Source organism: Cucumis sativus, chromosome 4 (genome assembly GCF_000004075.3).
Source record: "Cucumis sativus cultivar 9930 chromosome 4, Cucumber_9930_V3, whole genome shotgun sequence".
Lineage (NCBI taxonomy): Eukaryota > Viridiplantae > Streptophyta > Magnoliopsida > Cucurbitales > Cucurbitaceae > Cucumis > Cucumis sativus.
This window is the reverse complement of record NC_026658.2, coordinates 7,514,404-7,526,076: the sequence shown is the minus strand read 5'-3', so window position 1 is coordinate 7,526,076 and position 11,673 is coordinate 7,514,404. Positions and strand designations below refer to the sequence as shown.

Here is an 11,673-nt window from a genome sequence, read left to right as displayed (position 1 = left end):
GAACACAGGACCTCTCTGGATCACCTGCTCTGATACCATATTAAATCATCAATTCAACCACAAGCTTAAGCTTTTGGGTGAATTGGTGATTTAATACCTAGTATGTGAAATTCTACCACAATTCACTTATTTAACGCATACCAAATACTTAATTAATTTAGCGAAACTGTGAGACCCGTGACTAAAATATAAGGGTTATTTTGAATTAGGACTTTATTTATTAGCATTTTAAGAAGAGTATTTTGAATTGGGCGTTTTGAATGGTAGCTCACGTTGAAGTTAGGTAATGCAAGAAAGAAGGAAGACATTTTGATGCAAGACGAGAAGAGGCCAAGCGATAGAGAGTTAGGAATTTTCTGGAAATTTTCTAATTGAGATTTATTAGTAGGATGTGTGTAAAGGATTAAGTTAAGCATGTTTTGGAAAGATAATAAGCCTACACTTGTAGCACTTTAAGTAGAAGTTGGTGAGTTAACGAGAGCTTAAAGATGACTAATCCAATTTTGAATTAGTATAAATAAGGGTAAAAAGTCAGAAGAAGGAACGATTAAGCTAACATTCTTAAAGTTACTCTAGTAAAAGGAAGAAGAATTAGGCAAGGAGGTGTTAGGCATTCTGAGAAAAGGGAACTTAGTGTTGTGGGTAATTTTTCAAAGCTTAACAGAGTTTTAGAGCTTTCTTTTTTCCTTTGTATTGTTATGCTAATGTTTTAAGCATGTGCAACCTTATTGATCCTATTGAGAAAGCTTGAATGTTTTATAAGAAAGAGATTTTAGTTATAAGTTTATGTGATGATTGTATGTTATGTATATGAGAAAATTGTTATTCTTATTTCTATCTATGAGCTAGCTTTTATGTGCACATAATGAGTCAAGACCACCATGTAGAAAAGGGTTGCATGGTTGTAAGCAGTTGATCAGTGCAGTTGTGTTAGCAGCTTGAGCAACAAGAAATGAGCCGAAAGATTCTTAGAAGATGTTGTTGATGATGTAATCATCACACTAGTTTATGCGTGAGAATAATTCATGTTCTTAGAAGGAAGGAATATGAAAGACAAGTGTGTGGTTTATGTTTTCAATTGAGGCGTAATGGTCTGTCTTATGAAATGTGTTTATTGAATGTATTGTGTTTCTCCAAAAGAATTTCCAAAATATCACTCACTAAGTATTTACCTTCCTCATGTGACAAGGTGTTAAGGCCAAGTTATGAAAAGTTTGGTGAATTGCTATGCAATGGGGCGATCTAAGTTTAAGCTTGAAAAGTTGAGCTAGGAGTTGAATGCCTAAAGTTTATCTTAAGTCTTATTGTAAAAGAAAACATGTATTATATTGTATTTTGGAACGCATATTATTAAGTTAATCAAAGAGATGTTGTTTGTTGATTTCTACTAAGTTGTATTATTGCTTATCGTTTAGTAACCAAAGGAGTTAAGTTTGAACTAGGCAATAAAGCCAAGATTGAATGACTTAATTAAGTTGAGCGTTCTAGTGTTTCAATTTAAGGCGTTAGAGCTACTCAAACTGTGTAGAATGCTGCATAGCGAGGTTAAGGACACGTGCGGTGCGGTGGGTGTCACTAACAAGAAAATGTGATGCAACTATGATATGGTAGGCGATTAAGACGACAAATCAAACGTTGGATGTCCTTCGCTACCTGGAAAGGAGAGAGAAAACAAAACATTTGAAAGATTAGACAAAATGTCTGAGTGGGATTTCTTCAACACATTTCATTAAAATAGGTTTTCATAAATACAACGCATAAATCATAAACTTAAAATTCAGCTTGCAAGCACAACACGATTGACAAGAATATGCGATTCAAATCCGAAAATATTTCGCTGCATCTAACAATTTTAAACATTTAAAATCCACAACAAATAGTTCGCAAAGATATTCTTTGGAAATTCATCTTTTCCTCGAATAAATCATTTCATAAACCATAAGGCATACATCACAATGTATCACAAATGTACCCATCACCTCGGTTGAGATGTCATTCATCCATTCTCATCATTGACTAATCTCAACGCATTTAGCGAACATCATCAATTTCATATACGCATAACACGTATTCCAATGTTAGATCACAAAGTAAGCAAAGAGCATCTTATACTAGATCACAAAGCAAGTATAAGACATTTTATATCAAATCACAAAGCAAGTATAAGACATCATACATCAAATCACAAAGTAACTGTAAGGTTCATTGCATAGGGTACCAAAACATTTCACAAGAATAAATCATGATTCATTTTTAAATCGAATGACAATATTAAATAAACATCAATACTCAAGAGTTTCAAATATAAGTTGAAAATCATTTTGGTTTTCAAAACATTTTAAAAGCACTAAGAGTCAAGATAAGGTTTCCTTCTAGCCTAAGCGCTTGGCCAAACTCCTCATCGACCTTAAATGCGAGACTCATATGAGGAAACCTCCTTAACCCTTGGCAGTTCCTCTAGCTTCTTACTTAGTTCAAAGTTCATATTAAGCTCTAAAAATTTGCTCGAAACTGTCCTAATTATACACTTCTCTTGTGAGGATTTTCATGTCAAAATGATTAGCTTTGTCCAACAGTGAGCTTCAACAAATTTTGTACTGTCATTGGCTGTCACCATCCTAATTTTGATCATCAATGGGAGGCTGGGTCTGAACACCAACTTACTGAGCACCTCCCTTCAGACACAAGGATGGCATCATGTACTATGCTAAGAAATCTCTAGCCAACTGCCAGAACGCATAGGAACTTATTCAACGCTTGTTCAAAACACATAACATGTCAAATCAATAGAAACACTTCCAATCTGACAACTCTTACCGCATCCAGTCTTAACACGTTGCTTAAGAGGTGATTTGGGGTCTTACATTCATGAATCAACCAAACTCAACCCCACAAAACTCATTAAAGAAATTTACAATGTAGAAGAGCTTTCCAGCATTTGGAGGCTTCATAAAAAGATTATTAACGTTACAACCAATTGAATTGTATCTACTCTACATACAACTCCAATAACTAACAATAATAATCACCTAACATCTAGAAAATCTTCTAAAATGAAAACAAACAATGATGTATCTAAATGTGTATAATATATATGGAAATTGTCCAAAATCTAATTGTTTATAAAGTTTGGCCTATCTCATTCTCAATTGAATGAACATATTTAAAAAGACAAACATTCAACCAAAATTATCATAAATACATATAATATCTTAGGAAGATATTGGCTATTAAAGCAACAATATGATCATTTCCCCTTTACACTATGTGAATTGAGTACACATTCTTTACATGGTTGTCACTTTCCTTTTTGAGTGGATATATATGATGGAACAAGTTTCTTTTCTCTTATTAGCTTTTTGGTGGATTAGACTAATAACAAGAAGAAAACAATCAAGCATTATGCCTAAATATCCAAGAGTACCAAAAGGGGCAATTGGACAAAGTGAAAATATTTATCCTTTGCTTTTAAATCAAATCTAATAATCCCCAAATAAGATATTTGGAAGTTGTGCACTTATAATACAATTTTTATTTCTTAATTTTGAATTCAAAACTATATCGTACGTAAGCCTCTTTCAGGTAACTATATATAAAATAGACTTAATAACTCAATTTTGCACGTTAAAGGTAGACGTCCTAATTCTATAAACATATTACTTTCATACTTAACAACTCAGCTCACAACTATTAACAGTAGAACTTATACAATCAAAGACTATACAAAGACACCTCCATACATTTTTCACGATAAATAATATTTCTTGGAAGTTCTAATCTAAACATTATGAATGATTGATTGTTGACAAACATTTATAAGTTTTAATGAAAAACCAATTAAAACGAGTATGTGCATGAGATAAATAGGCTAGTATATAAAAAAAGTTTGAAAACAATTGAAATTTTTTTTAAAAAAAAACGTGGTATTATTATAATTAAATATTATTAGAGTAGATGTCATATTATGCTCAATGTTTATTATCGTGTGTCACTTTTTTCTCTTTCATCTACATTGTCATATGTCTTGAAGATACCAATCATTAGTGAGCATGTAATTCATCTCATGTTTGTCAAATTGCTTATAAATAATGACATTTGGTGAGTTTTGTAGAACAGATATTGGGTGCGTGATACCTATGTCTTGATGTCTTGATTCTAAAATAAATTCGTATAGCTTGTGATTACTCTATACTTCTCTAGAGAATTTATTTAATATTTGGATATTTGATTTTTACTCGGTTTTGGAATAAAATTTTCAATAGACTTATATTACTCTAACTAATTAAAAAATTTATAGTTTTTTTAAACTTTAATACGTGTTAACTTCAAATTGAAGTAAAACGAATATTTTAATTTTAAATTCAATTATAGAAAATTCAAGTATGGTCTCTAATTTTTATCAATGTTGTAATTTTCAAGTTTAAAAGATAATTTTAAGTGTTTAAGCTAAATTGACCAACAAAAAAATAAAGATGTTATTAAACTAAATTAGAGATTTGTACGCATATAACATAACCAAATGAACTTAATTACATAAATGTAATCTAATGAGCTATTATTTTACAAAAAGATTATCATCTCTCTCCATATGTATATATACCACTACTATCTCCTAAAATGAAAAAAAAACGTTAATTTCAAACGAACGAGGGAAGAGATATAATTTTAAAAAGTTAATCTAATAATATTAATAAGTTTGAAAAAATAAATGAAAAAGTGTATTTTTTTTTAAAAAAAAATGGACTAGTTGTAAATATAACCATTAGATTCAAAATATTAGTAAATATAGCAAAATTTGTCAAAGTCTATCACTGATAGAAGATTCTATTAGCGATAGAAGTGATAGAAGTCTATCACTGAATGTAATCTATTAGTGACTGATAAACTTTGTTATATTTATAATTTTTTAAAAATATTACCATATACTTAATTATTATTTCTAAAATTCTTACCACTACAATTTCTCTAAAAATATTAGAGTGTATCTAGAATAACCGGTAAGAAAATGTTTTTAAAAAATTTATTTTTATTTAAACCATTTTGATAAATAGTTTTTAAAATAAAAACATGAATGTATTTGATAACTCCCTTAAGAGTGTCTTTATTAAAAAAAAATTCAAGTTTAACTGGCGACGGCTAGAAGTTGGTTGGCAACTGTCATCAAAATTAGTTGCAAAAGCTTGTCGATAAAGTGGCCGAAAGTGATAGTTGGAGTGGCATACATAAGTAGGCTGCAACATACCTAAAAGATCAATATTTTGAATTGTTATTCTAATTTATAAATATTAGAATTTGGTTTTTTTTCTCACAATTACCTAAAATATTGAACTTTTATTTCTAATAGATTCTTGAAAAACAATATAATAAAAACAAATACTTTTCCTAATCATTAATTAGTGTTATTCATATTGACTTTTAAATGTTTCTAATATATTTATATTTTTGTTAAAAAATAGCAAAATAAATTAAAATATTTTATAAACTATGGCAAAATTTTAGATTTTATCAATAAAAATATCTGATATATTTTTATCACTATCTATTAATGTCACTTATAGAAGCATATCAGTATTCACTAATGTCTATTATTGATAAAATATGAAAATTGTTACTATATGTTCTAAGTATTTTGTCAAATTTACTATTTTGACAATTCTTTTTCTTAAAAAAAAAAAGCAATTATAACATGCTCTTAATTACTCTATAAGTAATTCTCTGATTAGTATCTATACTAGAGAAACCTACATGTCTTAATTAACTTTGATATTCAGTGGACTAAATGTTGAACTTAACACCTAAGACATAAAAGTAGAGACAAAACAATAAAATTCAAAGGACTAATTAAAAGAAACAATATGTTAAAAGTTCAAAACTTGAAAAGTTAGGAAGAATAAACCATCTACCTAGTTTTACAATATTATAATGTTATGTATTTGATATTTGATAACTACATACTAATAAATAAATGAAGAGTGATGATATTTATGACAAAAGAATTCAACCATAAATCAACAGTATTAGGTAGTATGATCAATTCAAGAATCTAAAGGTTTGAATGTAAAGTGACAAAGAAAGAAAAATGTAGGAAGCTATTTAAAGGCATGAGCAAAAAGTTGTGTATCCATGTCACATGAGAGAAAAAAGAAAAAAGAAAGAAAAAGGGGTTAGGTATCATGTGATCACCCTACTTTGAAGTTTAAAGGCAAAAAGGCAACATTTTCTTATGTTCTTCAAAGGACCATCCTTTATTACATCCTCTTCTCCACAATCAATTGGTAATATCACACATAAATCATATTTAAATTACCCAAATAAAAATAAAAATAAAAATAACAAACTTGCTTGATCTGTCTCGCACGTGCCATTTTGGTCTCCCACATCCACTTCTGCCTTCTCCCCCTCTGTCTTCGTTTACTTGATTCACTCAACAATTTTTTAATCTATACTCACTCTTCCACTGCTTCACCTTCTTCTTCTTCTTCCTCTTCTTCCTCTCCCTCCTTAAGCTTCGCCCTGTAGTTTGAGAAATCTAAAGGGGAGGGGGCAATGAAAGGGAAGGGAGAAATGGTGTTCAAATCAAGGATGAAATGGGTTGGTTTGGTGGGTATTGTTCTTTCTGCTTTTTCCCTCTTCACCCATTTCTTTCTTGCTAGATTTACTCAGGACAGCATTTCTGAGTTCCAATCCTCTATTACAATCTTCTCTTGGAGACCTGTTTTTGAACATGCAGACTTTTCCCCAACTGTAAGATCTCATCTCTCTCCCTCTCATGTTTTTTTTTCCAGAGATCTTAACTTGTTTTTTTTTTTTTTTTTTTTGTTTTTGGGGATATGGGTTTCTTCTATGAATTTAAAATAACCTCAAATCTCACTTCTAGGGTTCCTCTGTTTTGGTGATTTATGTAGTAACACGAGGCTTTTTGTCTTCCTTCGAAATGGGTATCTTGTTGTTTAGTTAGATTTTTGCTAAAATTTTCATGCTTCTGTGTTTCCAAAATCTTACATTTGCTGCTGTTTGTGTTTTTTCTCCTAATTTATTGTTCAGAGTCCTTTGTTTAGACGGCTTTGGGGCCCAGTTCGGCGGCTGGAGACTTTGCATCCTGATGCAAATCCCAGACAACACTATCCTGGTATTGCCTCTTCTGCAGCTTCATTTATTTGTTGCAACTTAATGGTGTAGCAGATTTTCCTCTTATAGAGAGCTTGAATTTGGTTTGATTCCTACTCTGCATCTTGAACTTTCATGCTTATTTCATTTTGGTCTTTGAACTTTTAAATGTTTTGTTTGTGTAAATAATTATTTTAGTCATTAGGTAAAAGTTGATGTGAGGTATTTCTTGTTCATTTTCCTGATACATATATAATCTTCACGAATGAATGCTTGAAGCTACACGTAGTAGGTCAGTATTGGATTCCTCCCTCTTATTTTCTATCGGACCACAGTCTTGAGGAGTTAAGAGCTTACAGTTCGTTCTTTTTTGTTTTCTGAAAAAAGGTATTATAGCTAGAGTCATATTGCTTCTCTCATATCTGAATCTTAATTTTGGTTTTCCACCTGCACCAAGCAAAATATTAATAATAGTGATGATAATAATAATAATAATAATAATAATAATAATAATAATAATAATAATAATAATAATAATAATAATAATAATAAATAAATAAATAAATAAATATGTGTGTGTATATAGATAGATAGATAGATAGACAGACAGACAGATATATATAGATAATATCTTCTTGATATATATATTTGTGCCCGTTGAATTCCATGGCGCTGATAATAAACTAGTACCTAATCTTCATCTCTTTTACCTGGTAAGAATTTTTTATGATGTGTTTAAAATGATGCATTCCTGAACTAATCACATCGGCAGATCCCTCATTACAATCAAATGGATTCATCTTTGTCAGGATACAGGGCGGATTCCATGAGATCAGGAATTCGGTAAGGATGCAATGGTTTAATCTCTTTTATGATATTAATATCAGGTTATGGTAGCAAATTGAAGGAATTGCAAATGCTTGGTCTTCTAGATATGTGATGTTGTTGTCATTGCTCGGCTCCTTAATGCTACCTTAGTAGTTCCTGAGATTCAATCAACCACAAGCAGCAAAGGAATCAGGTTTGAACTGTTTCAAATTAACATACTACCTTTTTCCATGGTTCAAAAAAGTATGTTTATTAACCGAGTTGTCTAATTATCTTCGTGCAGCTCCCAGTTCAAGAGTTTTTCTTACCTTTATAATGAAGACCAGTTCATTGCAGCGTTGACTAGAGACATTAAAGTTGTTAAGACACTTCCAAGAAATCTGAAAGGTGCTCGAAGGAAAAAAGAGATCCCACGTTTTAAAGCACCTTACTTAGCATCTCCATATTTTTATCGGCACAATGTGCTTCCTGTTTTAAAGAAGCACTCGGTGGTTGAACTTGTTGTCTCCGATGGCGGTTGTTTGCAGGTAAGGAACACTTTTGAATTCCTTTATATTTGGAACTATCTTCACCAGAAATGCTAACTTGTATGACTGGTGTTAATGGATTCAAAGTGTAGTTCATGTTATGCTTGTCAAAATATGTTTTATATGATCTTGTTGAAGTTATAACATTAGTTTGTGTTTGGAAGAGGGTTAGAAGTATGGGTTAGCAGCAAACTGGGGGATATTTGTGCCACTATTTTGAAAGTAGTTAATGAATTCAAAGTGTAGTTCATGTTATGCTTGTCAAAATATGTTTTATATGATCTTGTTGAAGTTATAACATTAGTTTGTGTTTGGAAGAGGGTTAGAAGTATGGGTTAGCAGCAAACTGGGGGGATATTTGTGCCACTATTTTGAAAGTAGTTAATGAATTCAAAGTGTAGTTCATGTTATGCTTGTCAAAATATGTTTTATATGATCTTGTTGAAGTTATAACATTAGTTTGTGTTTGGAAGAGGGTTAGAAGTATGGGTTAGCAGCAAACTGGGGGATATTTGTGCCACTATTTTGAAAGTAGTTAATGAATTCAAAGTGTAGTTCATGTTATGCTTGTCAAAATATGTTTTATATGATCTTGTTGAAGTTATAACATTAGTTTGTGTTTGGAAGAGGGTTAGAAGTATGGGTTAGCAGCAAACTGGGGGGATATTTGTGTCACTATTTTGAAAGTAGTTATTTCCAAAATTGTTTTCGGACATTGTAATATCTTAAGAATCTCTCTCGAGGACCTTTTTCACAATATTCTTTCATTTGCCTTCATGGAAGGTTGGTATTCCATTAAAAGAGAAAAAGAATATCTTCAAAATCTAATAGATTGTACACTTAAATGATAATCTAGGCTATCCTTTCGCCCGATCTTGAAGAGTATCAGAGATTGAGGTGTAGAGTTGCCTTCCATGCTCTTCAATTCAGAGTGGAAGTTCAGGATCTTGCCACCAAAATTCTGCATAGGTAAATATTTGAAATGTTTTGAAAGGTTCTTGAAACTGTTCTTCTTACAGTTTTTTTTTTTAGGTTAAGAGCTCCGGGTAGGCCATTCATAGCTTACTATCCTGGGATGACAAGAGAGGCCTTAGCTTATTACGGTTGTGCTGAATTGTTTCAGGTACATATTTTAACCTTGATTATGTAATTCATATGTTTGGTGATTTATTCTTGACGTTTGATATGTTTTTTATTTGAAATGTCATTCAGGATGTACATAATGAGCTCATTCAGCACAAAAGATTGTGGATGCGTAGACGGGGGTTTGTCAAGGGGAAGCTTTCAGTGAATTCTGAGGATCAACGGCTAAATGGTTCTTGTCCTCTAACGCCAGAAGAGGTAAGCTGAGAAATAACATGGAGGTGATATAGTTTGGATCCAATGGTTAGATGAAATTATGAAAGTGGAGAATATGATGCTTGTGAACCTTTTACAGGTAGGAATTCTTCTCCGGGCCCGTGGATATTCATGGGACACCATTATATACGTGTCAGGTGGGGAAGTTTTCGGTGGACAAAGAACCTTGATTCCTCTCCATGCTACTTTTGAGAATGTTGTTGACAGGACTTCCCTTAGCACCCCATGGGAACTTAATAGGCTTTATGGTCGTGAGATTAATGTCGGTGGAAACTATCCAAGGTCGCCTCCTTCCATTTTGAAGGAGTCGAAACCTGATGCGTGGAATACTGATGGTCCACGTCCTCGCCCGTTGCCACCTCCACCAGCAAGGCCAAAATATCCACACAACATTGAAGGTTGGTGGGGTTGGGTGGCTGAGAGTGACATTGAGCCCGAAAGTACTGTGATGGAGTTGAGGACCAATGCCCATAAATTGCTTTGGGAAGCTATAGACTACTTTATATCGGTTGAAGCTGATGTTTTTATTCCTGGGTTCGATCGTGATGGCAAGGGGCATCCAAATTTTGCAAGCTTGGTGATGGGCCACAGGCTTTATCAGTCAGCTTCACTTAAAACATACCGACCTGATAGGTATTGGTTTTTCTATATTGACGTATCATCAATGGTTAATGATCAAACACCATTTGCTTACAATGCTGTTGTCCGTGCAGAAAACAAATGGTAACTCTCCTAGCAGAAACCAGAGAACACCTATATCAAGCAAACTATACATGGCTGAGATCGATTCGTCAACATCTAAGGAAGTCATTAGTTGATGGACTGATAGAAGCGTCAACATTATCTAAATCAATATCTTTTCTATCTCATCCTGTTCCTGAATGTGCTTGCTCAAGACAGGTCTCAGACCAATCGCAAGCTCAGGTTGGTGGTCTAGGAGTTGTGCACCATTGTCCCACTTGGATGCAAAGTGAGTTGGGCTTCCGATCAAAAGATAAGCAAACTGAAGAAGAGGATGATGAAGATGAGTCAACATCAGAATCATTTTTTGGGTACAAGAGTGAAAACCGAGTAGAGGGGAGCGGAGAAATGAATAGTAAAGAAGCAATTCTACTGAATGATCAAGAGGAACTTGATGGTGGAGACAGATAGATAGATAACAAGGGACCAAGTTAAGCAACAGTTTTGTAATGCTCACAAATGACCATTGCCTGAGGAAGGCACTAACAAGTTGAAGGATTATGTAACATGCCATTCTTTTGGCTGATGATTCTTCTAGAGCACTGGGTTCAGCTTCTTTGTTTAATGTTCTTTACAATCTGCTCTGGCAGCTTTACTTAAATGAAAAGCCAACAGTGTAATTCATGTAAATTTACTTGTTAATCCTTGTTTTGAAGGGAAAACGGGCTTATTTTACTGTCTTTGTTTTTGTGTGACAGTTTTATTATTGTTACTATTTACTAAAACTCCTGAATTAGTTTTCATTTTTACTAACTTGGACTTGAATTATTAATTAAATAAATGATGAAACTAATGTTCTTGAAAAAAGTTTGCCAACATTACTGATGAGGTCATTCTGTCAAGTTCTGGTCCTTTGAGTCAGGTAGTTTTGCATGGCCAAAATTACTCTCTTTATTTTCCTCACAATTATCTTAAGATTAGGAGGCAATTGTAAGTGGGAATTTGTCCTAAGATATTATTTGTAAATAAGGTAAATTTTACTTGATATTGTGATGGTCCGATGGAGGAATTGCAAACTTTAACATATTTCGAGCAATTTTTCAATTATATACCGAACGTTTTTCTATCATAAAATTTGAGTTCTTAAACTTATTCAACTAATCTTGAGTAT

General features: G+C 32.5%; 1 protein-coding gene across 1 annotated transcript; it reads left to right on the top strand.

Annotated features, from left to right (window-relative positions):
• Nucleotides 1–6,390: 6,390 nt before the first annotated feature.
• On the top strand, nt 6,391–11,311 carry LOC101220575 (O-fucosyltransferase 27). Its single transcript, XM_004137220.3, has 10 exons — nt 6,391–6,744; nt 7,045–7,129; nt 7,880–7,950; nt 8,040–8,128; nt 8,219–8,462; nt 9,319–9,431; nt 9,495–9,585; nt 9,675–9,803; nt 9,901–10,454; nt 10,535–11,311. The coding sequence occupies exons 1-10, from the start codon at nt 6,547–6,549 to the stop codon at nt 10,971–10,973; spliced, it is 2,013 nt and encodes a 670-aa protein (XP_004137268.2). The 5' UTR covers nt 6,391–6,546; the 3' UTR covers nt 10,974–11,311.
• Nucleotides 11,312–11,673: the final 362 nt, after the last annotated feature.

Coding starts and splice junctions, on each gene's coding strand:
- LOC101220575 (XM_004137220.3), top strand. CDS start 6,547: ATGAAAGGGAAGGGAGAAATGGTGTTCAAATCAAGGATGAAATGGGTT. Junction 6,745..7,044: donor ATGCAGACTTTTCCCCAACT/GTAAGATCTCAT, acceptor TTTATTGTTCAG/AGTCCTTTGTTTAGACGGCT. Junction 7,130..7,879: donor TCCCAGACAACACTATCCTG/GTATTGCCTCTT, acceptor TCACATCGGCAG/ATCCCTCATTACAATCAAAT.